We start from the raw sequence: 27,383 nt of genomic DNA, 5'->3' as shown, positions 1-27,383 counted from the left end.
ACAGCTCTTCCCTGTCGTACACGTTCAGCTGGCAAGTAGGATAGCTAAAAACTACACAGCAGTGTGTCAGGTTGACCGCGTTGAATACCTACGTCACCTACTTCTACTTCTGTAGGCTATACCGCCTGTTCGTGCTTCGTAAGCTGACCTCGCAATGCAATACAGGCAGATGGAGTCTGCTTGATGAGCAGCCTGCAAGCCTCCCTCAAAGCCGTCATGATATGCAGTGGCATCAGCTAACGGCGACTTCGCGATCTCGGGACATGCATAGGTCTGGCGGAGATTCTTTGAGAAATTGGCTATTTGCAACAGCCATATCGATGCAGTCATCTCATAGAAGTAAAGATGGGTCTGATATCCACAGTCCGCACCGTATCCTAGTACTCATCTCAAGTTCCTCTTGTCAAACTTTGGTAGAAATACAACACCGAGCTCCGAAATCACCGAGCACAAACCCGAGGTCTCGGATAAAACGCATCAATGAAAAGCTCAGTCTGTCGAAGGAAATTCAACACCAACGGGATTAATAAAGCAAACTGGTAATACGCAGACTGCTGTTCCGCTACCGTCCCACGGCAGTGCCAGGGGCTCAGGGTTACCCTGAACATCACGAACCCCAAGTCGGCATTTTCGGAGATACTGTGGGAAGATGGAGGACGGGAATAGCTTACTACAAGGGTTCGCTATCGGCTGATTCTTACTATAAGAAGGACTTGCGACATCTTTAAGACAGTTGAACTGAACTTGTGAACGCATATACTCGCTCATTATCTAGTTTCTATCTACTATCACCATCCTCAAAGGCAATAACCCGGGAACATGGCTGCTGAACAACTTCGTATTATCATCGTGGGCTCTGGCCTGGCAGGACTAGCTGCAGCCCGGATCCTTCGTGAGCATCACGATGTCACCGTCTACGAGCGCGGCGGTCCAGATACGGCCACAGGTGGACAAGGTATCTGTCTGTTCTCCAACGGGGTCAAGATCCTTCAAACTATGGGATTTGACCGTTTCCGTGCTGGTGGAGTACCATGTTACGGTTACCGACTGTTTGACAAAGATGGCAATCAATTGCAGGACTTCCCAATTGATTTCAAGGGGCGGTACGGAGCAGATACCCTGAGTATGAAGCGGTCTGATTTCCGTGACGAGCTTCTTCGACTTGCAACTGCCCCATCGGATGAGCTCGGCATCCAGGGCAGACCGGCGCAGATAGTGTTCAATACCAGTGTGATTGACATTGACCCTGAGAAGGCTACTGTGACGTTGAAAGACGGATCGGCTGTGGAAGCAGATGTAGTCATTGGTTAGTGGTACACCTAGCGATCATAACGGGCGCAGAAGTGTCTGACATTGAAATTCAGTTGCTGATGGCGTACATTCACGTCTCCGTCGCCGGATTGTTGGCAGTGACAGTTATCAGGCAAAGAAGAATGGACTGACTTGCTACCGTATAGCCGCCTCCGCTGAGGCCGTTAAAGAAGCACTCGGCTGTCTCCCAGTGTGGTGGGAGCCGAGTACAGCCGAAGGCCGCATCTCTGGGCTACAAGCAGGGGACGGGAGTAGTCGCATGATTGCCGCATACGCTATACGAAATTATGAGTATATGAACTTCTCATGCCTCTTTCCGACCCGGGAGCATAAAGGAAATGTCCTGGAGTCCTGGTACGCAGACGGTGACCGACGGGAAATGATTGAGGTCTTCAGCGATTATTACGACCCTATACGCAAGATTCTCAGGTATGCACCCTGAGTCCTTTCAGGACTTTTATCTGAGGCTAACGACTTCAGTATCGCCACGGAGGTGAAAGTGTGGGAGCTCCAAGATATGGACCCCCTTCCCAACTGGAAACGAGGACGCGCAATTGTTATTGGAGATGCCGCCCACGCGATGACCCCATTGCAGGGTCAAGGGGCAAACATGGCAGTCGAGGATGCTGACAGTCTCCGCTTATTGCGTCCAGGCCTGTCCCATGTGGAAATCGAGTCGGTTCTTGAGCAAGTGGACAAAGTTCGCCGGCCGCGTGCTTCAAGGGTCCTGGAGGACACTCGTGTCATGGCAAAAGATATTACCATGGAGGAACGGCTGGCCAATTTAGACTATAACTGTGGCTACAATGGGGTATTTGAAGCTCTAAAGGAGATTCAATGAGACCTCGGCAATACGTTGCCACTATTGTTTAATCCTAAGCCCTTCTCAGTCGAAGTGCGTATGGAATTTTACTGACAGTGATTTCCCTCTTGTTGGCTGTAGGGATAGCAAAGCAGAATAAAGAATTGAATGGGATTTTATGCAGCGTACGATTCACTCTTCGGGGTGCGCCTTAAAGGACTCCAAGCTAGCAGTAGTATATCCGGCCTTGGTATACAAAATTCGACATTTGTGGACCGACGTAGTATGTCAAGTTGTCTTCCTCGTTTGCTGCTTCTCATGGCGGCCGGAACCCTGGACCTCCTTTATGAGGAAATCCTTTAATGTTAATCGGAGAATCGTCTACCTAGATTTCATAATCGCCGATCTGAGAAATCCATGCCCGTAAATGACAGATCAGCCTACAGGAATTAATGATAAATACCGGACTTAAGTCCCTACAGGCGGTTGCCACTGGTGTCCCATGTTCGGAGATATCGGCATTTTATGACGTCCGATATCTGCCGGAGATTAGATTTAATTCTAACTTCGCCCATGAACGACTGAGCAGAATCAACCTTGACTACTTTGTCCGAGCTAATCTATCCCCGATCTGACGAAACGAACGAGCGTCTGCTTTTGTCCGTAACCTACACCAATGTCTCCGCCGACTGAGCCCATCAGAAAACGCCGACGCCCAGCGCTATCCTGCGTAGAGTGTCGGCGGCGTAAGGTCAAATGCGACCGAAACAGCCCCTGCGGGCAATGCAGAGCGCATAAGTCGTCTGTTTGTACATATGCAGTGGCCCGCGCCACAGGCTTAGAGAGACAGCTATCACGACGAGCCCAGGGACTAGTGCTGGCAGAAGCGGCCGAACAAGGCGCAAGCGCACCACAACAGCCTGCCTCCAGTCCGCCCAATCCAACAACTGGCGAGAGCACTGAACCAGTGACATCTATTGTGTCAGAGGGGCCTGTGCGATACATCCCACCGGATCTAGACAGAACCTACAATGTCCCGCAAGATTTGAGCGTCAGCCCATCCACACCCCAAGCTCCTCCTGGCCCATTCCACGGCATCTTATCAAAGACAAGGGTGTTTGGCAACGGCCATTGGATGAGCTCGTTGCCTCTGGTACGTCACCCTACTACATGGAGAATACTGGCTCCTGATAAATGTTGACCAACCAAAGGCGGATGGCCTACCGTTCAACAAAGACATGCCTGCTGAGCGCTCTGGCGAGCAGATCTCAGAGGCGATTGCCAAATGCAAACAATTAGCTCGAGATATTAAGAAGCAACTGCCGAGTCGGAGTCCACTTCCTACCAGTATCCACCAACTTCTCCCCAGCCGCCCCGTGCTCGACGAGCTAGTGAAACTGTATTTCGACACTTTTGAAACATGCTACCGAGTTCTCCACATTACATTATTCAGAGCAGAGTATGAGAGATATTTGAGTGACCCACAAACGGCAACTACTCCGTTCAAGGTGAAGCTTCTCCTGGTCATGGCTATCGCAGCACCGTTGCAGGGTGATGCCCAAGCATATAATGATCTTGCTGCCAAAGCCAGAACATCGATCTATGTCGCTCAGGGATGGCTTTCTGCGCCTTTTGAGAAGGATCGTTTGACACTAGATGGTATTCAGATCCATTGCTTGCTTCTACTTGCTCGTCAGGTAAACCGGGTAGGAGCAGATTTGGCCTGGATTTCAGCCGGTTCATTAATCCGGATGGCCATGCAGATGGGCTTGCATCAGGATCCCAGCCACCTAGGCGAGACGAGTGTGGTTCAGAGGGAGTTACGAAGACGACTGTGGTATACAATCTTGGAGCTGAATGTACAGGCTGCGTTGGATTCTGGAATGGCTCCCATGATTACTGCCGCAGAGTATAATACCCAGCCGCCATCCAACCTAGACGATGCCGATTTGGTCGAGGCATCTGGGGAAGGTCCCCGCGCCAAAGCAAGTTCGATACCGACCCAGACTTCAGTCCTGCGTCTGCTGGCCGACTCCTTGCCTTTAAGACTGGAAGCGACGAGAGTTATCAACAACTTGCAGGACAAACCTTCCTATGACCAAGTTCTTCGTCTTGGGAATGATCTGGCGTCAGTTTGCCGTGGTGCAAGAATCTTCGTAGATCAACTCATGTCAACTGAGCACGATATGTCGACTCATCAAACACGTCGTTTTAAATATAGTTTCTGCGAGCATTATCTCTCTCGCTTCCTCCTAAGTCTCCACTACCCTTACGCGATCCAGGGCAAACGCAATCCGTTATACAGCTACTCCCAGAAAGTGTCTCTCGAAGCTGCGCTTGACTTGGTTTCACTCCTTGAGGACGAACTGTACCGTCGCTTGCTACTCTCCGGGGGCGGCATGTATCGAGATATTGTCACTCGGGGTGCCGTGGTGATATTCCTGGAACTGATTACACAGCTGGAAGCCAACAACTCTATATTTTCAAAGCAACGGAACCGTGCTCGCAGAGAGCCGTTACTAGAAGATGCGCGGAAGGTGGTCCAATACACACACGATAGACTTTGGTCTGGTGAAACAAATGTGAGAGGCTACCTTTTTGCCCGTATGGCAATGGCCCAAGTTGAGGCACTACTTGATGGTCTGCCAGCAAAAGAAGCTGTGATCAACGCGGCCAGCCAGAGCTTGACAGTATGTCGCCATATTTTGGAATCAATGGCAGCCAGTTCCCTCTCAACCAGTGCCAGTCCTCCAGATATTGCATCCTGGACATATGGGGATATGGTGGCTATGCCCACTGTGGCTGATACCGACCTTGACTTTTTGAGTAGCGAGAACATCAATTTCGATCTTTCGGACCCCTATTTTGTTCAGCAGTGGACAGATCAGTGTTTGCCTCAGCATTTGTTTAACTCCGAAGAGGAACCGAGACAAGGGCCAATCCTCGGCGAATTGAATCTTGGTGTAACAGCAGAAGAGTGAACCGAAGCAGGAATAGAGATACGTAATTTCATTATAATTGGAAGCCAGCTGTTAAGGGTAAACGTGTGGTATGTGTTTGTTAACTAATCTAGACAGAGGACCAATTCCAAGCCCTTCGTTGACATCAATAGTTCATATTAAGGATACTTCAGGTGACTATATGATCACCTGTACCGCCTGTGAGATTCTCCTTTATATCCGAACCCGGAGAACATACTTCATTGTCCCGAGCACTGCCGACGCCCCGGCCCGAATTCTGATACCGAAGCATGAGACCCGTAACGGAGATAGAGCTGTGCTCTGGCTGTGTGCCTGTTCCGGAGGGCTCGGTGATACTGTTCCACCCGAGGCCGACTGGTAGCTCTGTCTTGAAAGAGGATGGCAAGACCGGAGATTTTATCCCCGTCAGGAGCCAACGGAATAATCGTAGATCAAGGTATATATAGGCCTTACTAGCATTTCCAGTTCCATCAATCAACTTGGAGAATATCTTGTTTTGCTACAGACACGTATCTAACGTTTTAGCACCGAGATAGCTATGGCACCGTTAAAGGTCCTTATCAGCGGCGCAGGCATTGCCGGCAACGCTCTTGCTTTCTGGCTTTCAAAAATGGGCCACGACGTTACGGTCATCGAGCGGTTTCCAACCCTGCGCGCCACAGGCCTGCAGATTGATCTGCGGGGACATGGTATCGAGGTTATGCGACGAATGGGTCTCGAGCAGTCGTTCCGCGAAAAATCGGTCCAAGAGCAAGGCTTGGAAGTTGTTGACCGCTCCGGCAGGCGAAAGGCCTATTTTCCGGCGAACAGGTCAGGCAAAGGGATACAGAGCTTCACCACCGACTTTGAGATACTGCGGGGAGATCTATGTCGACTTTTGTACGGCGCCACCGTTGACCGCGTCAAGTACGTCTTCGGAACGAGTCTCGAAAGTATCAATGACAATGACGGCTTTGTCGAGGCAGTCTTTTCAGATGGCCAAAAAGAAAGGTTTGATTTCATTGTCGGTGCGGACGGCCAGGGATCGCGCACTCGGAAGTTGATTCTCGACTGTGACGCTGCGGACCCTTTCCATCCCCTCGGAGTCTATATAGCGTACTTCACGCTCCCTCGGCCCATCGGAGGGGATGAGTACCTTGCTTCTGTATACATCGCTCCTCAAAGGCGGTTTGTGGCCATGCGCAGGCATAATCCACATGAGATTCAGGTGTACCTCGCCTGCAAGCCCGATTCGGACCGACTGAAGAATGCGAAGAAGGGTGACGTCGTGGAAGAAAAGCATGGTTTTGCGGAGATCTTTCGCGGTGCAGGGTGGCAGACGGACGATATCCTCGCAGCACTCGAGTCTGCTGATGACTTTTACTGCGAGCGACTGGGAGTAGTCAAGTTGGACTGTTGGTCCCGCGGCCGGGTGGTTCTCCTGGGAGATGCAGCATTTTGCCCGTCGGCAACCACTGGCATGGGCACCACCTGCAGCCTTGTCGGTGCTTATCTATTGGCTGGCGAGATAGGTAAACATTGCAGGAGAGGTTTTGGGGGTGATGCCGATGGAACTGCGACTAAGGATGCTCTGTCCAGCGCGTTCAAGGCGTATGAAGAAACCTTTCGACCTTTCATTGACCAGGTCCAAAGGGGCTTATCGGAGGGTTCTAGTTTTTGGGACCGAGTTCCATCAACATCCTTCGGTATTGCTGTTCTCCATTTCCTCCTCGCTATAGCGTCATTCTTCAGATTGGATGTCCTGGCCAGGTTTATCCTCCGCGAAAATGTACAGGGATGGGCACTCCCGGATTACGATATGTTGTAACTCGCGGCATGGCTGGTTGTGAGCCTCTTCTGCTGATAGTGAACAAAGGAAAGCACATACGCATGTTCATGTTGATATCAAATATCTAGTGTTGCTGGGTTGCTAGGCCTTGATCGGATATGTCGAGATTTGTATGTAATTGTCGTTGAAATATAGGAAGTCTACCTCAACCTTCAGGGTGAACATGACCTTTAACCACCTGTTATCCAAAATAGACATCAAACAATAGGGCAAGGACCTGATATTTGCTATATATTCACATCGAAGTTAAGTCTTCACAAGTTACTAGAGAGGCGCAAGATGGGATCAGTTATGTATGCGCCGGAGTCGGAGGAATACATTATTGGGTGGTTTAAATTAGCCCGACCGACACTAACATCGTGTACATAAGGTGTATGAGTCGGGCAGACAGATCCTCCGGTATTATCAAAGTAGGGATGACGGGCTAAATGTTAGTTCCCGTGGCTGTGAACCAACCACTGGTTGCTCCGAGCCCTACGGCGGTATATTCAGCCTTACCATCAACTGGAGATGGGACAGGAGTGAAGTCATGACTATATTAATCATGGTGTCCCTTTCAGAGTTCCTGATTCCACACACCATCATATCAACTACTTTCTTTACCTCTTAAGATGAACTCCCAGAGAACCGCATATTTTGGCGCCACAGGCGGATGCACAAACGCATGTCTGGCCTTCTCCCTCCGGCAAGGCCTTAAGGCCGTCGCACTGGCGCGGACACCCAAGAAATTGTACGATATGCTGCTAGCCCAAGGAATCAGCGAGGAAACCATCACCGCAAACCTCATTATCATCCAAGGCGATGTCACCGACATCGCAGCCGTCAAGAAGACCTTGATGTCTGGAGACCAAAGAAAGCTCGTGGACAAGATCGTCTCTGGCGTTGGTGCCCGGCCGTCGGTCCAATTTTCCCTGACCACTCCCGTCAAAATGGATAATGAGCATATTTGCGAGCAAGCCATCACAACCATCATCAGAGCGCTTGGGGAAATCTATGCCGAGTATCCCGACGAGCGACTGTGCAAACCTGTCATTACCATCATCTCATCGACGGGTGTGGACGGTCCGGATGATGTACCGTTTGGTTTCAAGTCGCTGTATTCCGTCCTTCTTGCAGTGCCACATGAAGATAAAAAGAGGCTGGAGGAGTTGGTAAAAGCCGATGAGCTGAAGGATGAATCGTCCAGGGCTTTTGGTGGAGCAGTGATTGTTCGTCCGTCGTTGCTCGTCGGGGACCAGAGCATTGCTAGCATTGGGTCAAAGAAGCTGCGGGTGGGAACAGAAGAGAGCCCACCTGTTGGGTATACAGTGCATCGTGCTCGTGTTGGGCAATGGATTTTCGAGGAAGTTGTCAACAAGACGGTGGTGGACTGGGTGGGAAAGATTGCGACTTTAACTTATTGATGAGGATTCTGTATGCTCTTGTTTTGATCTGTTCTCCTGGTGATACTCCGTTTGTTCTGCGCTTATGTTATAATATCTCAGCATGTATATTTTCCATTCAGTGACCTACATGACAGTTTTAATTCAACGCCAATGATCCTTTCAAGACGCAGTCACCAACGCCTTTTTGCAATTCTTTTCTAACCTTGTGTAGCTGTATCTAATGCTCCCATTACCAGACAGATTAACCTAGTGATAAACACCTGCCTTATTTGGAATGATGGATCCACAGGGCCTTCTTCAATACTGTTGTCCAAAACAAATATCTGTCTGACGTCCTCCAGAGTCTTCGATCCTAACCGAACGAAGTGCAAGCGGATCCTCGACTAGGCTCCAGAACAGAGAAAGGTCAGCGGTCGATATCGGATGAGCATACATCCTAGCAGCATCGAGCGACATTATATCAGCAAACTATAATAATCTAATGAAGGTTCACTCACCATAAAGATTCCGAGCGAAGGAAGCGTCGGAACAGATGAACATATACCAGGGTTAACCATGACGTCTAATAGAATAAGGTTATACTAGACAATAATGGCCTATTAGTTGACAACAGCATGCTATAGTTAAGGCTAGCCTCGTGGATCTTCGCCATGCAATGGTAAGAGTCCAGGTTCAGTATCGTTATGTGCGCTCATATCCTCGTATGCGTCCCTCTGTCCGGACAAATTGACTGACTCAATCTCAGTGTTTCGGCTGCCCAGGTTGCTTTCAACGCGCTGAGCTCTTCGCCCAGTTCCCGGACTTGCCGGAGTCTTTCAGAGATAGATTTGATTTTGGCAGATCTAAAATATAGCAGTTGATAGATTTTCGACTTTTATCAACGCGAGTCGAAGGTCTGATGGGAACAGGGGGCCTTGGCTTCGGAGATGATCCTGTGTTGGCCCAAACTGAGGTGAAGTTGAAAGGGTGCAAAGAAGATCCAAGTCACAGTCCTCATCTTGCATCAAGGGCGGTTGAGAATGTCTCAGCGAAAACTCGCGGTCTAGAGAGTAACAGGCTCAGAATAGTGCTCGTACATATGCGGACGTGACACCGACGATGCTAGAGGGCCTTTTGCCGTCCGAATAGTTACCTAAGTGCGGGATGCTAACACGCGTAGCCACATCCGATGGCGGGGATTGGTCGCTTGCAAGCAACGCTTCTAGCTTGGAATTCTTGCTCGGAGCTCTCTACGTACAAATCAGCATGGCCACTTGGAGATCTTGGACCCCGAACCCTCGACTTCTTTTCCGAGGCTGATTAGCTGCTTTTGAGGGGTACGTGCATGGGACTCCGGCATACAGGCAGTTCTCGCACACTGGAGAAGCCGCATCACAGTAATCAGAAAACAAAGCCGCAGATCAGAATGACATAACATTAGGTACACCCCGTTTCCTCAGCTTCTGGCAGAGAAGGGGAAGAAGAACATTACGGAGTTTGTCATCGGCAGCACAGATATCCATTACTGACTCAGAGGCCTGGCTTCGTGGCATGTGGCCCACCGATGAGGAAGGCATGATGCAGATGAAGACCATCTTCCCGGGTAAGTTGCAGGGTCTCTCCAAGCAGCCTTTCTGAATATCCCATGCCCTCATCTCGGATTACAAGCAAATGCTGCAATACCATCAGCATATGCACTTTACACTGACTCAGTGATGTAAAATAGGCTTTACGTCGAGAGGGCCATTCATATCCATGTTCAGGTCCACACGGACTGAACCTCACGTGAAAATGGTACCCTTGTCTTTGAAAATACCGTCAATACTGGGCAGCTATACTTTGAGGAGGAACTCGAGGAGAAGATCATGGGTACGGAGCCCTCCGCCTCTCATACGCAGATAAACCGTACTACAAACGTCGAAGATATGGAATTCTCGAACGGCATGGTGAACGGCTTCAATCCTATTGTCTCAGTTGTGCAAGTTGGTGACAATGATCTTTCGAAAGGGTTGATTGGGTATATCACTCTAGGAGTGGATAGTACTGCTGTAGAAGATGAGCACTGGTCGCTTTATTTAGTTGATCGTGAAGTTGTCTTGCGACGCGGCTATTCTATGAAGGCCCTACCTCGCCATTTGGGGATGTGAAGCCAGCTTTGGTCCAAACTGTGCACTCGTTTTGTAACTAGTTGATTTCTTACCAGCATGCAATCGTTACTCAGCTGATATAGAATCTAATACCAAGCATATTCTGTTCTGCGGATCGTTGTCGACACATTAGCGATGAGTTCAGATATAGGCGAACCCGGCTTGTGAATAGATTGATGTAAGCTTGAGCTCTTGTATACGTAGATCCAATAACCACGCGCGCTAAATCAACTATCCATGGGGAGTTGCCTATACAAATTAACTTCGCATTCTGCACAAGCTCAAAACATGTCCTTGAGAACTTTTCTCTCGTACATCAGATTCGCATATTTGATGCCAGTTAAAGCCATATGTGATTTCTGGTAAGATACTGTAATATATACTGCTGTATAAGGCAGCATATGGGGTGTTGAAGACACGGCAGCGGCCCAGCATTTACTGAATGGCTCCTGGGATATTTAGCTGTCACGGAGTTCCCTAATTAGTTGAAACTTATTAGTGTTCCTCCGGTAAAGGTAACTCCAATCTTGTTGATGAACAGCATCTCCAGATCGAGAAGTCAGCCTGCCATGGCCGATGGTCACTTGTACAGTGTTATGATCTGATAAGGCCCGGCCCATGTGATCTTACCGACCTATCTGGGTCCGACGCCAGGATACAGTTCAGCCGACCTTTCGGATAAGTTCGGCTGGTGCCAAGACAGGTCGGAACATCAAATAAGCATCATGTGACTAAAAATCATGTGATTTTATAAGGTCAGCTTAGCTTAATACAATACCATACTATTCTTTAATACTACCTATATCTAAGGGGTATTTTTATCTACACTAGTTACTAACTAGTCAAAAATATAGGTAAAAGGTCAAAAAATATTACAGAACGTTGTAACTTTTATAAGGTCGGCTGACCCACATTTGTTAGCCGAACTCCTTAGTAAAGGTCGGTTGACCTGTAGCATGTAGGACGCGTAGGAGAATGCTGAGGCCACAACATCATAAAGCCTTTTATCAGCTTGAACCCAGTGACGAGATATTCAGAGCTTTTTCATCCACGCACTTCTGATTGGCCTTAGTCGCTGTCTTCTATCATCTTCCGCCAATATGGTAGCCCTCACTACCGGCACACTCATCATGGCCATCACAGCGCTCTTCGTGACCATCGGCACCTTCATGGCCGACTACAACGAAACCCACATCAAGAATCCGCGCTGGCCACCGCACGCAAAGTTCCATAACGGGCAAACTATGACTCTGTCAATTGTCACGACCCTGCTCACTCTATACTATCTGTTCCGCCCCATCCCGCTTTCCCGAAACTCACCGCCGTCCACGATTCAAGCAGTAAGACGAAACGACTTGTTCACAGCAGCATTGATTGGGAGCATCTACTGCGCGACTGCGCTCTCTGGGATATTGTATCCTGGGACTGCAGGCACGGACCCAGAGTTTGGAGAAGGCTTCCCTCAGAAATGGTTGTTCAGTGGGCTTATTACGCTGAACTGGGTGGGCTGGTGGCTCGCATAGGAGAGTTGTAAGAGATGTATTTAAAGTAAATTTGGATTGGCAGTGCCGGTGGTGTCGTCGATTAGCTAGAAGAATGAAGTTGAGGCGATAGAGATCAGCACGAGGAGCCTTTGGGGGGATGGCACAATTGAGTGTTAAGCACTCAACAGCCATTATTCTATCATATCAATGGCTACCAGTAAGCAACTGGTAACAGCTACCTGGAGACTGGGCGATGTATTATCCCAATGCTAAACCACTTCTGCGAAAATTTCTGGGAGCTCCTATTACATGTTCTGTATTGCAAGGGACAGGCCGTCTCATGGCTTGAGATATTTTACATCAGTTACCCCGCATATAAACATAGTCTTTTGAGATGTAAGTATCGCCACTGGCTGCCATTCTCACCCAACTGTCAGAGCTGCATTTGGGAAGGGCAACTTTAAACACATCATAATTATATCATGACCTATAACTCCATTCAGGAAGATATAAATTTACCTGGTTTCCTCTTGCAGGAGATCCTCTTGTGATCTCCCATCTGCTTAGCACCGTTGACCTCAAAGTAATCAAGCGCATCAATAGCACAGCATGAGCGGAATAACAGACGAGGCAGCCATAGAAGGCCATGACCTTATTCACCAAGCTGAACTAGAGGAAGAGAGGGTAAGCTACACTCTGACTGAGTATTTGAGCCAGGAATAATCTAAACCAGACTGCAGATGCATGAAAATGACGATGCGCCACATTCTGATGCTAGCCAGACAGCACCATTGCCGAACCAAACCAAATATCCTGATACTAGTCCAAGGCATCCACATGACACCCCGCAATCCCAGCATAAAGAATCCACACTTGACAAAATAAAGGACGCACTCCATATCAAATAGCAAGCAAGGAGGATTCAGAGGGTTATGTAATAGTGAAAAACCAATTTGCTTGACTCGCAGATGAATATCAGTGTGGTGAATAACTTTTTAATCCTCTACTTCCAGTTATTACTTATTTGTTAGCCTGTTATATTTACTTTTTATTACTATTGCTGCTCACCATTACTTGAATATTTAATTTACTACTCTTTCGCATCCTTCTTCCTTACTTTCTCATCACTTCCAGGGTTGCAGCGTGTGAAGCGCGTGTCTTTAAGTACAGAATTATATAACAAGGCCTGTTGGAACCTTGTATAAAAGCAGCTTAGTATGTCCCACATAAGGGCTCCTGAAATTATGAAGAGTATAAATATTTACTGATGCTGATTCCAAATAGCTTCAATCTAAGTGGAGTAGTGCATTCCAGACAGAGTAGTCACTAGGGGGTTTTCCGTCTCCTGCATGCCTGCAATATTACTGTTATGTAGCAGTGTCATGTTGTAATTAGTAATAGGCTTCTTTTGTATTAGAGAGTCTCTATTAATGTCTACGACGTATAAGGGAGTAACACATCCATGTACTTGAGGTTTTATCCATTGGAGTCGGCGTAAGGCACGCGCTCCAAATGTCTTCAGGAATCCAGGAGAGGAGCGTCAGAAATGTGGGAATCTTGGTGACATCGGTCTGCAGCATTCCATCATCACATGGAATGGTGTGATCCTTGTATCTAAACAAACCTTGTAAACACTGACTGACATGGAATATTATTACCAGTAACATCCTCACTGCCTGACAATCCTGAACACTCTTTTCTTCTTCACGCAAACCTACCACATGCTTGTCACCATGAGACTATCCCTGAGTATTGCAGTCTTCACTTTTGTCACCTACGTGACTGGCCTTCCCTCCCACCATGTCATTCCACGAGGCGAGCCGCAGTTGCCGCTTCTCGATCCTGGGATGACAATCAAAGAAGCTGCACGCAAATGTGGGGATGAAGCGCAGCTCTCGTGCTGTGGCAGGGTCGTCAAAGCTGGGGATGTCACCTCAGTCGACGAGGGGATCGGCTCTGGACTTTTGAGCAACCTCGCCGGCGGTGGTTCAGGGATAAGCAGCATTCTGGCGTTTGATCAATGCTCCAAGTTGGATGCGCAGAGTGAGCAGTCTAATCTCATCTCTTCCACTCGTGAAATGACTAACAGTCGCAGTCGCTGTGCTTATTGTACCGGTCCAGAATCTTCTGAACCAGCACTGCAAGCAGAATGTGGCTTGTTGTCAGAAAAATCCCGCCGATTCGGTATGTATCCGGCCTTATCGGTGGCTGTGACTCCTGCTAACGCATTTAGTCTTCATCTGGTATCGCCGCCAGTCTACCATGCATTGCTTTGGGATCAATCGCGTAACATTATAATGGTATATGGACGAAGCTGGCTATCATATATAATCATTGTTAATTCTAATACATTCCTACTTGTGCTATCTATATAGCCAATGCGGGGATTCATGATATGTAGATTCTCCCCTCATAGGGTTGTAGTGTACCCAGTTCCGAGAAGGCATAGTTGCTGATCAAAAGCTTCATCTGCCCCGCCATGTCAGCTTGGGTAAGTGGCTGAGGTGAAGAGGTGAAGTTCAAGGCAACCAATGCACGCATCTCCTCCCTTGACTTCACAAAGCAAAAGGTCTCGAGATTCTCAAAGTCAACGACCTCAAATGCACCGTGGATGAATAACTCCCGGTACTCCTTGCGCAACTGCAGTACCGTCTTCCAGAATGAAAGTACACTTTGGAGATCTGACTCTTGCTTCTTCACGTTGATCTCTCTGTACAGATCGTGAGTGCGCATCCATGGTGTTCCCGTCGTGAATCCGGCGTTGGGAGAATCATCCCACTGCATCGGCAGTCGGGCATGATCCCGCGCTAGAACCCGCAGACCGTCCATGATGCGTTCTGGTCTGCTTGGATCCGTGCCATTTGCAGCCTGGCGCTCGGCCTCTCGATAGTATCCCAGCCCTTCAATGTCCTTATACTCATCAATGGACCAATCACGCGGCGCATTAATCATCCCGATTTCCTGCCCCTGGTACAAGAACAAAGTTCCGGTCATGGCTACCATCATCAACGCCAGCATCTTGGCAGAGCGTTCTCGGAATTCAGGGTCATCGGATCCAAATCGTGACACGGACCGGCCGTTGTCGTGATTCTCACAGAAAACCGTCGTCCACCCGTCCGTCCCCTCGACAAAAGTCTGCCATTTGCCCACGATGGCCTTCATCTCAGTGAGCTTCCACGGTTGGAAGATATACTTGTCTTCCAGGCTGCTGCCCATACCGATATGGCCAATATCCAAATGGAAGACCATGCTAAGCTGCTTCGCAGACGCGCCAACATACTTGAGCACATCTTTCGGGTCAGGCGTATTCGCCAACTCGCCGACGGTCATCACGTCCCCATACGGCGCCAGCGCTGCATCATACATCTCACGCAGGAACTCGTGGATCCGCGGGCCATTGCACCACATCTCCACCGCGGGCTGAATATAGCTCTTGGGGTCGGTGACGGGCGCGTCGGGGAAATCCGTCCGCTTGCTATACTTGTTGACGGTGTCGACGCGGAAGCCATCCACCCCCTTGTCAAGCCAGAACCGGATCGCGCTGTTATAGATGGCTTCCCGCGTGGCGCGGTTATCCCAGTTTAAGTCAGGCTGTTCCTTCGCGTACAGGTGCAGGTAATACTCTTGCGTCTGCTCGTCCCACGTCCACGTACTCCCGGCGAAATAGCCCCGGTAATTTGTCGGCGGAACCCGATTGCCCTGCTCGTCGTACCGTGCTGGCCGCCAGAAATACCAGTCGCGTTTCTCGTTGTCCCTGCTGCTGCGACTTTCTTTGAACCAGGCGTGCTCGTCGCTGGTGTGATTCACCACCAAATCAAGGATGAGCTTCATGCCACGCTCGTGGCACTCGTCAATCAGCTTCTCGACGTCCGCGACAGTTCCGTATGCCGGAAGCACTTTTTCGTAGTCGGATATGTCGTAGCCCATGTCGTGCATCGGCGAGTCGTAGTGCGGTGACAGCCATACTACGTCGACGCCCAGTGAATGGAGGTATGGAATCTCGGAAATCAGACCGGGGATATCACCCCATCCATCGCCGTTGGAATCCTTGAATGATGCGGGGTATACCTGCCCATGTTAGCTATGCTGCTTATGCAAGGGAACTCGTCAAGGTAGACTACCTGGTAGACAGTGGCCTCCTTCCACCAGTTGTTGGTCCCTGTGGGAACAGTTGTTGTAGCATGCGGCGACATACTTGGACTCTAGAGTTCTGTACATTCATTGTTTTCCTGCGTTATGTGGCTCACATTTAATTATTTATGTGCGGAGATTGTGTGGGCTTTCGATCTCTCCGACTTGCATCCGCATCAACTCCGAATAGAGTCCGCCCCGCAATCGCGGACGTGGGGGAGGATAACTAGTTCTCACAAGACATCGTACAACTGGTAATGAGACACTTGAGCAATTCATCCTGCTGCATTTTAATGACTCAGTTGATATACAAATAGGGCGGACAGCATCCGCGAAAGACTGTTTCATTCTGGCGACAGTAACGGCACCGACTCAACTGGAATTGGTAGTTGTATCATACATTGCATCTTTTATCCTTACTTCGTTCAATAAAAATTGCACCCTATCTTGGTTCCTCCAGCTTCAGCTCGGCAGTGCCTCTGGTATGGATATACGCCGCCGCCACTTCGTCTCAGACAGTTTACAATGGGGTTGTAAATGCCGCGAGGTCGACACTCATTGCTATGTGCAGATTCAGCTCATGTTTGCCTATTTACCAGATATGCTTGAACTGCTCAGGGATACTTCCAAGGCCCGCCTCCGGTATAAGGAAGATAATAAAGCGTCGAAATGTCATGATATTGATGGGACAGTTTAGCAGACGTTGAATTGGTGGAATATAAAATATGCGCCACATAGAACCAAGCCATATCTCCAGACGTCGGTCAGTAATACTCGGAACCAATAGAGCACTTTTAATTATTTACTAACAAAGACACAATAGAAATCTAACTACTGGATATTCTGAGCTAACTCCTAACTTAAAGTATCTTGACCTTGAAATCCTTCGACATCGGGGTTTCGGCCCGGAAGCCGTGAATTGCACGCTCTGCATCATCACATCGACGCCATTGTTCGTATTCTTTAAGGCTGCTTGTCGGTTAAGATTGAAAGATGCCCTGATGTGGGCAGCTCTATGCCAGTGATCAGTTTCTCTGCTTGATATGGTGAGTCATGCCTCGTATTCAATATCAGAGGTCGTCCATGGACTCATGCGCAGAGGTGCGTCACGACTATCCAGCATTCTCATGCGATAATAAATGCTGCCATTCCACTCCCTATAAACGATTCACCAACTGCGAAACTGCCGACTCACCAGCAAGATGTCTGCTCCAGAACCCAAGAGTCCTCTAGGGTATCATCGTGTTCTCGCACCGGCTGCGGACGTCAAGGTGTCTCCACTATGCCTGGGTGCGATGAACTTTGGGACCGCATGGTATGCTCTGAAGGAAATTAAAGATGAGGCCAATGGCGAGTTACTGACCATCGCATAGGGAGGAATCCATGGGCAAGTGCTCAAAGGAGGATGCCTTTGCCATCATGGACACGTTCTATGAGAATGGGGGTAACTTTATCGACACGTATGTGGTGCAGTCAACCATAAAAAAGCGACTAACTCCTCCTAGTGCGAATAATTACCAGTCCGAACAATCCGAAGAATGGATTGGGGACTGGATGACAGCCCGTGGGAACCGCGATCAGATGGTGTAAGCATCGCCTGTACCGAACTCATTTCCTTTGCGTCCTCTGACTGAACAGCATCGCAACCAAATACACCACGGGCTTTCGCTCCGCGCACTTTGACAAAGAACCCATCCAGTCCAACTACGTCGGCAATTCACTCAAGTCGCTGCACATCTCCGTCAACCACAGCCTCAGGAAGCTGCAGACGGACTATATCGACCTTCTGTACGTGCACTGGTGGGACTTCACGACCAGCGTCGAGGAGGTCATGCATGGCCTTAACGCTCTCGTCTCCGCAGGTAAGGTCCTGTACCTCGGGGTCTCGGATACACCCGCCTGGGTGGTGGTCAAGGCGAACGAGTACGCGCGAGCCCACGGGCTGCGGCCCTTCTCCGTCTACCAGGGCAAGTGGAATGCGCTGTGTAGGGACATGGAGCGCGAAGTTATCCCAATGTGTCGGGATCAGGGGATGGCGATTGCTGCGTGGGCGCCGTTGGGTCAGGGACGGTTCAAGACCGCGGAGGCCCGCGAGGCGGCGCATGCTGGTGGAGGACGCTCGGCCCAGATGAACGAGGAGGAGGTTAAAGTTTCCCAGGCGCTCGAGGAGGTTGCGAAGCTGAGAAAGACGAGTCTGCATGCTGTGGTATGTTTGCTCATTATACGCAGTCACAGGTACTGACTAGAGTAGGCTCTCGCGTACATTCTGCACAAGTCGCCTTACGTCTACCCCATCATTGGACAGCGGAAGGTCGAGCACCTTTTGGCGAACATTGAGGCGCTCAGTGTTGAGCTGTCTAGGGAGGACATGGATAAGATCGATACGGCTGTATCATTCAATCCGGGATTCCCGATGAATTTCATCTTTCAGGACACACCTTACAACTTGAATTTGACGGCCGCTGATGTGACTTATACTCGCCTTGCAATGCACCTGCATTCCCCTCCTCATCAACAGCCAGTCAGGCCGCGCAAGGATATTTGAAGTGGAGGTCGATCTCCGGTGGGCTTCTATCTTGCTCCTTATCGAGCCCTCAGCCGCTATGAAGGTCCATGGACCAGCTTCCCGTTCTAGGAGTACGGGTCCTCAAGGCAAGGTCAGCTCAATAGAAGGAGACAGATAGTTGGTAATTCCACAGACATACTAGAAAATATGCCCTTTAAGAAAGTCGCGTATGCGGTATATATAAAGCAGCATGGACCGCTCTGGGGATTTCACCCAGGCAAAAATAGTGCTCCCTGTTCAAGTTGACACCACGTAATTTCAGATCATGGAGCTGTAATTTCGCGCGTTTTTAGTTGCAAAAATCTTAGGCCAACAGCTCTCAGGGAAGCCCGTCTTGAGATCCAATAGTTCCTGATCAAGTTTGCGAATGTATTGAAGACGGCTGGCCTCAGACTGTTCCCGGCCAAAGTCAGATTAGAGAAGACGATATACTTTCGATTGATCAAGGAAAGGCATATGTCTGAAGGGAACAAAAGCTTTTGAGATGACAAAGGATGACAGAACCTAGTTGTCGGGCAGCTGCAGGTCGCAGTCCTTGTCTTTCATCAAAGGAGGGTAACCGAAGCTGATTGCCATGTCTTTTCCAGACCATAACAGAGCCAGAATAGAGCACGCAGATGTCCTCCATTTGCCTGGTGGATAGCACAATACCTGTTGTACTCAGAGAGTATACAACATCCGGGCAGCCATGGCCAGCCATAATGACGCGATCTCGCCTGACCAATAGGGAGAATATAGGAGAACTGTTCGTTAGGGAGACTATCGGAGGGAAAACACTTAAGTCATTTGCGGTGGGAGTAACCTACCAGTATAACGACAGACTTTAGAGTTCTCAGGCTAGTCTCCTCCGTCAAGAGTCGGGGCAGCAGTGTCGACCCCGTTTGCCAGTACGCGTCAGGATCAGCATCGGCAAACGCAGGCTCACGACGGTGCATTTGCATTACAATTGCGGTGAGTGTAATGAGGTAAGCCACATTAGCAATAGCAGTTGAGTTGGGCGAGTAGTTCAGAACATTTGGATCAAGTAATTCTTCCCACTGCCTGAGTGTTGGCGAGAGGGAAAACAAGGTATACCCCAGCCTTTGCAAAATGGTGTATGCAGTGTCGTATCAACTCAACCGGTGGGCCATCTCTGAGAATTCATTTCGATTCTGCGGGAATATGCATCCTCCTTACGGATTAGACGAGTTCTGAGTTCTTACGCCTTAGCATCTTTTTGTGGCGGAGGCGAGCTTTCAGTGATGTGAGTGGTCAGTGCCTTCTAAGACACACGATGGCCTAGACATGTTTAGTCTACATACCTTTCTCTGTCAACTGTCGCGTGGGAGGTGATCCACTCATCTTTGACCATTAACAACCAGAAGACGGGGTACACAGGTCCAAATGTTGAGAGGCAAGTGACTAGCGCGCCAGATTCGCTGAAAAGTTAAGACCCGTTAATTCCAGCCTATACAGAGAGGTCCTGGAGATTACAAATGAAATCTAGTAGCATTGATATAGTGATGAGTTATCAAGAATGCTCTTGCTCCGGAACTAGTATATAACCACGTTACCTATGTCAACGATCACCATTTCAGGCTGCCATGATGGAAAACTGACTTGCAGATCAGGATATGTGAAAGATTCTTAGCAGAAATACTCAGGTAAATAGCTAATTATTTATAAGACACACATCAAGTCTCCCCAACCATTACTTTTTCATGCATACAAATGATCAGCTCCGTTTGCACCCGCTAGGCTGCTAAGGCAATAGCACAAACGTGGCAGTACTCTATTTTCAATGCGCTACCAAGGATCAGACTTTGATCAATGCCAATCCTTCTCCTCATAGAGTTTTCTCCGTCATTCTTAGGTTGGAGTAGCTGAGGATAGTGATGACGAGCCACTGTGTTATAAACTCATCCTTTGCCATCATCCACTTATAGATATATGGTAGATTGGGGCAAACCTTAACCCACCCGAATTCCGGACGTACTGGATATGGTGGGTTGGACATGGTCATAAGGATTTGCAATTAGCTTAGCCAGTCTAAACTAGGCTATTGTGTTTCACCGTTTCCTTGGCCTCCTTCACAACTAATGTGTCCACGAACAGCCTTCGAATCCTTCGTTCACAACGAAATCAAGCTCGCTAAGCCAGTCATCAAGCTCAAAGGCGCCCATGTGTTAGGGACATGCCTTACAATATATTCCGAAGATGCGCCGGATCAAGCCGTGGATGACCACGCCAAAAAACTCAAAATCTCTGATATAGTGTTATTACTTACTAGGTCTCACACGTGGCTAGGTAGTTAGGATTTGGATCACTCCTAGTAGTCCAGACAAGGTGATACTCCGTGCCTAGCAAACAGTTGCGGCGCTAACAGGTAAGTCTCTGTTTAATCTAAACCTGCCCGCCTTTTTGGCAGCTAAAAAATCAAGGCCCTTAATAAATGGGAATTCGTCTATTCAAACCCTAAACTTACGTGATGGCGCCTTTCTAGACCTCGAGCAGCAGAGGATTTCACATCTATTCTAAATCCTAAACTTCCATGATGGCACCTTTCTACGGTACAGTGGCAGAGAATAGGAACAGAAGGATTCCATCATCTATTCAAACCCTAAACTTGCCTGTGTAGAGGTAGCGGATAAGAACGAAAGGATTCACAGAACTAATCCAATAGACGTCAAGCCCACACTCACGTGGGAGGAGCTTCTACACTGAAGCATCTCAGCTGGGACGAAATCATACCTATATAAGACCGCCCAGCTACGTTGATGGCTCAATTTTAGTAGGCGACAACAATTCAACTACGCGATCCCAATCTAATATCAACAATGGTCTCTCTTCGATCCTTGGCCCTCATCCTTGCCCTTTACGGGCTCGGAACGCAAGCAGCACCAGCCCAGGAAGGACAGGCAGTTGAGCATCATGATGAAAAAGTATCTATCTTAGACTTAGCTCGCAACGGCAAAGTCACGGATAGTGGCACTGTCAATGTGACATACAAGCACGAATTGCCTGAACCGAACCGGGATGACACCTTTGAGGTTGACGGTATCACCTTCTACAGTTTCCCAGGAGGAGCCGACGTCCATCCTGAGTTCTGGGAAGAACGTGACATCTCTTCCCCCGATACAGTCAAGTAAGTGGCATTGCTACGAACATGAATATGAGGCGTATCGTTCTAATATCGATGCAGCTCCTCCAGCCTAGAGGCTAGACAGAGTTATATTACCTCGTGTGAACCTTGCAAATGCAGTATCAACCAGCAGGTTTGGTATGAATGGCAAACTCAGAACTGGAATACTGTCGTGGGCAATACGCATCTGCTCTCTGACCCCCTCTGCCCGCCCGGCAGCATTTCGAAGACTTGGACTAAGTCATGGTCTCACCAGATTTCTGTCCAAGCAGGCCCAGACCTCGTAAGTTCCGGTATCAAGTCACTTTTACTTGGACAGAACTAATGAACAAAAGAAAATTGGCGCAGGAATACTGGAAAAATTTGGCATTCGCGCTGGCTACTCCTATACCTGGGGGTACGTAGGAAACCCTTCGGGTCTGGATCATACTAACAAACTTCAACAAATACTAGGCATGCTGAGGCAACACAGTACGGTGTCAGCTGGAACAAGGATGGTCAGCAACATCCTTTCGTTGCAACATTCCATCCAAACATTTTTGTGGTGAATGGAATTGCTCGGGTCAGTCTCTCCTTTACCTAGGAACCTTGCCTCACTTGACTCATCGATATCTATCTATATACAGGCCCACTATGTTGATCACTACTACAACAACATGGCGTGCGCTGTTAGCGATTGGAGTCACATGAACCTCCATCTGCCACTGGTCGAACAGACTAATAACGACTGCCTAAAGGAAACCAGCACATGTGGTGCTGCCGGTATGTGACTCTTGTTTTGGGCTAAGAAGAAGTCCGCTAACTAAAACCCGACACTAGGTTCCTACGACTCTTGCTTCTATATTGGAAAGTATGCCAAAAAAATATGCCCTGGTCGAAACCTTGGTCCGACTCCTGTGGGCCGCGAGTGCCCGAATTACCTTTATCCTGCTCCTTTCAACAACCCGGCGAATAACTAAAGGAGCCAAAGACGAGGTGTTGGAGGCCTGAGACCAAATCAGGTCTTCACCCACGACCTTTACCGCGGACTATACCGTGGCTAGCCATGAGGTGGACTTTTTGTACGCCTACAGTGATTTAATATTAATACTCTAACTATATAGTATTAATATTAGATCATTATCTACCTTGGTGTCAATGTTGAATCATCCTCTAGCAAGGATATTAACTACAGTATTATCCATACTAGTGTTAAATCCTTATATACCAAGGTTGTGCCAGTATACTTACAATTTACATATATATTCTCCTTTCAGGCCCATCCCAGATCTCGACTGGGATGTCTGAAACTGCAAGCAACACTACTCCGTTCTTCGGATATGCCTATCTCGGTGACTCATTGAGAAACGGCCTTCTTGCCTGGGTCACTGTGGGAGTGGACGTTACGGCCAACCACGACTCGGTTGTTTTATATGCTGTTACCCTTACATCTGATGGTGGTATTACAAACGACGATTGCGCTGGGGTGACCAGATTCCCTCCGGCTCTGCCGGTGCAATGTTGCCGCATAAGAGTCGCGGTCGTATGTCCAACAATCCTGGTTTTGAGGCAGATTTCCTCACAGTTCTGGAGACGAAGCTTCCACAGCCCTTACGGACCAAAATCATTGTAAATGGCCTGGAGATTAACGTCTTGTGCCTATGGCTCTCTGTTTTCCAGCTAGTTCAATTATTGTACTGGAGCCCACATAGTTGTCCCTCCAATGCAGTCACTGTTCTCCGCCTTTGTAGCTTCTGTAACCGTGCAATGTTCGGGATCGATCTTATTTCACCTTTCTTCAGGATTGCTGACAATAGCTATCCCATTAGCCGCGGCCTAAGGTTGGCGCCCCGCACATCGGTACAAGGGTCCAGAGGTACACCATGTGGCAGTCTCCAACTTTACGGTAGCTCAGTCCACAGACAGGATGGATTTCTCGTTGTTATCAAGTAAGGAGAACAGTAATCATAGTCATTAGCAATACAGCACATGCTTTCCGCAACTTCATAGCAAAGCGAGGTCAGTGTTGTTCGTAGCTGCCGAAATATATTGACGGTGGGGTGGGATGAATTGCCCGCAGATGAGGACGAATCGCGTCTTCAAGTGCTCAATATTGCGATCATTTAATAAGCAAGGTAGTGTCGAATATATGAGTCAGGGCTATTGGTTTGCGGTCGGATTCACACGAGCCAAGAATCAAGGTGCCAAGAGAATAAGCATCGAAGGGACTCTTCAGCTCGCATGACTGCAGCTTCACTGCTGTCGTCCCTCGCATAAGGGGAAATGCCTATCACGAGGTCCCGGGGAAACGTTATCAGTGCATTATGACCTGCAGCAGTATAGCGCTGCTAAGACTCATCTATGTAACCCAAGGAACTGCCAAGCATTTTCTCGAGTCAGTCCGACGGAGAATGGATGCACTCCCATTGGACTAAACCAGGAAAGTCGCGGCAATTACTTCCCCTGTTGTAAACCAAAGACCAGCTTGTACCAGCGGCAATATAAAAGTCTTGGTGCAGTTCATTCTGCAGCAAAACCCACGCGGACATCCGACGGACAGGTCCCTGAAATCCTCGTGAAGATTGCGTCCATAGTCCACTTGCCAATCGACCATGCAGATCGTTATCTTCAGCAAATCTCACGGGGTCATGCACTCGATTGAGAATACAGTCCGCAATGCTTACAGATGAGTATTATGTCTTATCTCTGTTAATGTAACTGTCTCGGAGAGTGATGCGGGGGAACGGACAGTTACCGACTTGCAATATCCCATGATGTGAATAGCTCCGGACTGGGTCGGGCCAAGATCGGACAGTCCTACGCTTGATGAGAATGACCTGGAGCCAGATAGGAGATGAAGGACCAGTAACGCCAGATGCTCTGCTATAAATTCTCAGCTGCATCTCATAGAATCCCCAGAAGCAACCCACTTTGAATCCGGCATCATCCTCCTTCAGATCACATCCTCAACATGCGAGGCCTTCTTCTGGCTGGGGCTCTTGCCCTCCCTGCTTCTGTCTTTGCCCATCCCGCTCACCAGGCTTATGGACTCAACCGCCGTACTGTTGACCTGAATGCTTTCCGCTTGAAGTCCCTGGCCAAGTACGTCAATGCGACAGAGACGGTCATTGAAGCCCCGTCCTCCTTTGCCCCTTTCCAACCGCAAAGCTATGTGGAGGCGGCGACTCAGCATGTCAAGATGATTGCCCCTGATGCGACTTTTCGCGTGGTCGATGATCACTATGTTGGTGACAATGGCATCGCCCATGTCCACTTCCGCCAGACAGCCAACGGTCTCGATATCGACAATGCCGATTTCAATGTCAACGTATGTATCGTGTCAAGCTGTGTATATCTCTTGCTAACAGGTGTACAGGTCGGAAAAGACGGAAAGGTCTTTTCGTATGGCAACTCTTTCTACACCGGTCAGATCCCTAGTTCGGCTGCATTGACAAAGCGCGACTTCTCCGATCCTGTGACTGCCCTCAAGGGAACCACAAATACACTGCAGCTTCCCATCACTGTGGACACCGCGTCGTCCGAGAGCACAGAGGAGAAGGAGTCGTATGTTTTCAAAGGCGTCTCTGGAACTGTCTCCGATCCCAAGGCCAAACTAGTGTACTTCGTCAAAGGCGATGGAAGCCTCGCTTTGACATGGAGAGTTGAGACAGACATTGATAGCAACTGGCTCCTGACCTACATCGATGCCAAGAGCGGCGAGGAGATCCACGGTGTGGTGGATTATGTTGCTGAAGCAGACTACCAAGTATAGTGAGTATTGAGCCAATTCCAGCAGAAGAGCCTTACTGACATGCATCCAGCGCATGGGGAATCAATGACCCAACAGAGGGCCAGCGGACGGTGGTCAAGGATCCTTGGGACTCTACCGCGTCGGAATTCACCTGGATCAGCGATGGCAGCACAAAGTATACGACTTCGCGCGGTAACAACGGCATTGCCCAATCCAATCCCAGCGGTGGATCGAGCTACCTGAACAACTATCGCCCTAGCAGCTCGAGCTTGTCATTCAAGTATCCCTATAGCACGAGCTCATCGCCCCCATCATCCTACATCGACGCATCGATCATCCAGCTCTTCTACACAGCCAATACCTACCATGATCTGCTTTACACCCTGGGCTTCAACGAGAAGGCCGGTAACTTCGAGTACAACACTAACGGGCAAGGCGGTCGTGGAAATGACTATGTCATCCTGAACGCCCAGGATGGCTCTGGCACCAACAACGCCAACTTTGCCACTCCTCCTGATGGCCAGCCCGGCCGCATGCGCATGTATGTTTGGACCGAGTCGACGCCGTACCGCGACGGCTCCTTTGAGGCCGGAATCGTGATCCACGAGTATACTCACGGTCGTACGTATACCTTATGCTTGTTTTATTGACGAAGACTAAAAATTTGTAGTTTCCACCCGACTCACTGGCGGCCCTGCCAACTCCAATTGCCTGAATGCCCTCGAGTCAGGCGGCATGGGCGAAGGCTGGGGTGATTACATGGCTACGGCCATCCGTCTTAAGCCCGGCGATACGCGCTCGACAGACTACACCATGGGCGAATGGGCTGCCAACCGGCCAGGCGGAATCCGCCAGTACCCATACTCGACCTCGCTGAGCACCAACCCTCTGACATACACCAGCGTCAACTCGCTGAACGCGGTTCACGCCATCGGCACGGTCTGGGCGACCATGCTGTACGAGGTGATGTGGAATTTGATCGATAAGCACGGCAAGAATGATGCGCCGAAGCCAACCCTGCGCAATGGTGTGCCGACCGATGGCAAGTACCTTGCCATGAAACTAGTCATAGATGGAATGGCATTGTAAGTTGCCGAGAATGCTTCGAGAGTTTAATCATACCGCTAATCAGGAGGCAGGCAACCATGCAACCCCAACTTTGTCCAGGCCCGTGATGCTATCCTTGATGCTGATACTGCTCTGACTGGTGGTGAGAACCAATGCGAGATTTGGAAGGCATTTGCCAAGCGTGGATTGGGTGCTGGTGCGCAGTATAGCTCGAGGAATCGTGTTGGAAGTACTGAGGTCCCCAGTGGTGTCTGTTGAGTGGCCCACCCTGAGCAATAAGGGGTACTTTAATGAGGATAATGACAATTCTTGGCACCGTTACCTTGTATCCGGCTAATTTCTTGTAATAAGCGGGGGAGACATAGGGTGAATCCCACAGCACTCCATGAAGACAAGTAACCAATCCTGGACTGCTGGTACCTATCTCGCCTGTTGGTGATTTGTAGACGATACCACCTTAACTTCTACTAAATAGTAATCCAATTCTTGTCAGGAAATGAGCATGAGATTCTGAACCAATTGCGCCCCTTTATTTATAGCCAAGAAACTAGCCGAGCTCGGGCCCAGGAACATGTCTCGAACACGGCCAATAACGGTCCATACTAGGATAAATGACTGTCCCGAAGAGGTTACGGCAGGAAGCATTAGATGATGGTTGATCCAGTGCTGCCTACTCTTTTGATCATGGGTTTGTCGACCCTGCGACGCTACTGTGGTTCATTTCCGGGGATTATAGTAGAGGGCTCAGAGCAGTCCCATACTTAACCCTCGTGGTCCCCTTTTCCCATCTTCCAACCGTCAAAGCATCAGCCTATTCCAACTACTAGTCATTCTTTGCTTTGCATATATC

The 27,383-nt window shown here is 49.1% G+C and overlaps 9 protein-coding genes across 9 annotated transcripts; 8 read left to right on the top strand and 1 right to left on the bottom strand.

Annotated features, from left to right (window-relative positions):
* Positions 1–819: 819 nt before the first annotated feature.
* ALT_9099 (putative C6 transcription factor) lies at positions 820–5,094 on the top strand (the record flags this gene model as incomplete). Its single annotated transcript, XM_033562697.2, has 5 exons — positions 820–1,306; positions 1,365–1,740; positions 1,792–2,122; positions 2,982–3,266; positions 3,325–5,094. The coding sequence occupies 5 exons, from the start codon at positions 820–822 to the stop codon at positions 5,092–5,094; spliced, it is 3,249 nt and encodes a 1,082-aa protein (XP_033418588.2).
* A 538-nt stretch (positions 5,095–5,632) lies between these two features.
* ALT_9098 (putative FAD-binding monooxygenase) lies at positions 5,633–6,901 on the top strand (the record flags this gene model as incomplete). Its single annotated transcript, XM_033562699.2, has 1 exon — positions 5,633–6,901. The coding sequence occupies one exon, from the start codon at positions 5,633–5,635 to the stop codon at positions 6,899–6,901; it is 1,269 nt and encodes a 422-aa protein (XP_033418590.2).
* A 632-nt stretch (positions 6,902–7,533) lies between these two features.
* On the top strand, positions 7,534–8,325 carry ALT_9097 (uncharacterized protein; the record flags this gene model as incomplete). The annotated part of the gene is made up of 1 exon (XM_033562700.2): positions 7,534–8,325. The coding sequence occupies one exon, from the start codon at positions 7,534–7,536 to the stop codon at positions 8,323–8,325; it is 792 nt and encodes a 263-aa protein (XP_033418591.2).
* Positions 8,326–11,533: 3,208 nt separating this feature from the next.
* ALT_9096 (uncharacterized protein) lies at positions 11,534–11,956 on the top strand (the record flags this gene model as incomplete). Its single annotated transcript, XM_033562701.1, has 1 exon — positions 11,534–11,956. One exon carries the CDS (start codon positions 11,534–11,536, stop codon positions 11,954–11,956), a length of 423 nt encoding a protein of 140 aa, XP_033418592.1.
* Positions 11,957–13,638: 1,682 nt separating this feature from the next.
* Positions 13,639–14,207, top strand: ALT_9095 (hydrophobin family protein; the record flags this gene model as incomplete). The annotated part of the gene is made up of 3 exons (XM_033562702.2): positions 13,639–13,960; positions 14,013–14,101; positions 14,151–14,207. The coding sequence occupies 3 exons, from the start codon at positions 13,639–13,641 to the stop codon at positions 14,205–14,207; spliced, it is 468 nt and encodes a 155-aa protein (XP_033418593.2).
* Positions 14,208–14,305: 98 nt separating this feature from the next.
* Positions 14,306–16,110, bottom strand: ALT_9094 (glycoside hydrolase family 13 protein; the record flags this gene model as incomplete). The annotated part of the gene is made up of 2 exons (XM_033562703.2): positions 14,306–15,985; positions 16,039–16,110. The coding sequence occupies 2 exons, from the start codon at positions 16,108–16,110 to the stop codon at positions 14,306–14,308; spliced, it is 1,752 nt and encodes a 583-aa protein (XP_033418594.2).
* A 1,140-nt stretch (positions 16,111–17,250) lies between these two features.
* ALT_9093 (norsolorinic acid reductase A) lies at positions 17,251–18,593 on the top strand (the record flags this gene model as incomplete). Its single annotated transcript, XM_033562704.2, has 5 exons — positions 17,251–17,363; positions 17,422–17,508; positions 17,554–17,634; positions 17,687–18,254; positions 18,300–18,593. The coding sequence occupies 5 exons, from the start codon at positions 17,251–17,253 to the stop codon at positions 18,591–18,593; spliced, it is 1,143 nt and encodes a 380-aa protein (XP_033418595.2).
* A 2,837-nt stretch (positions 18,594–21,430) lies between these two features.
* ALT_9092 (uncharacterized protein) lies at positions 21,431–22,694 on the top strand (the record flags this gene model as incomplete). Its single annotated transcript, XM_033562705.2, has 6 exons — positions 21,431–21,738; positions 21,796–22,018; positions 22,071–22,132; positions 22,189–22,297; positions 22,362–22,497; positions 22,555–22,694. 6 exons carry the CDS (start codon positions 21,431–21,433, stop codon positions 22,692–22,694), a joined length of 978 nt encoding a protein of 325 aa, XP_033418596.2.
* Positions 22,695–24,685: 1,991 nt separating this feature from the next.
* On the top strand, positions 24,686–26,791 carry ALT_9091 (extracellular metalloproteinase; the record flags this gene model as incomplete). Its single annotated transcript, XM_033562706.2, has 5 exons — positions 24,686–25,042; positions 25,091–25,485; positions 25,536–26,086; positions 26,136–26,550; positions 26,605–26,791. 5 exons carry the CDS (start codon positions 24,686–24,688, stop codon positions 26,789–26,791), a joined length of 1,905 nt encoding a protein of 634 aa, XP_033418597.2.
* Positions 26,792–27,383: the final 592 nt, after the last annotated feature.

The sequence above is a fragment of the Aspergillus lentulus genome (assembly GCF_001445615.1).
Source record: "Aspergillus lentulus DNA, contig: Alt17, strain: IFM 54703, whole genome shotgun sequence".
NCBI classification, from domain to species: Eukaryota; Fungi; Ascomycota; class Eurotiomycetes; order Eurotiales; family Aspergillaceae; genus Aspergillus; species Aspergillus lentulus.
This window is presented reverse-complemented; position numbering and strand designations above follow the sequence as displayed.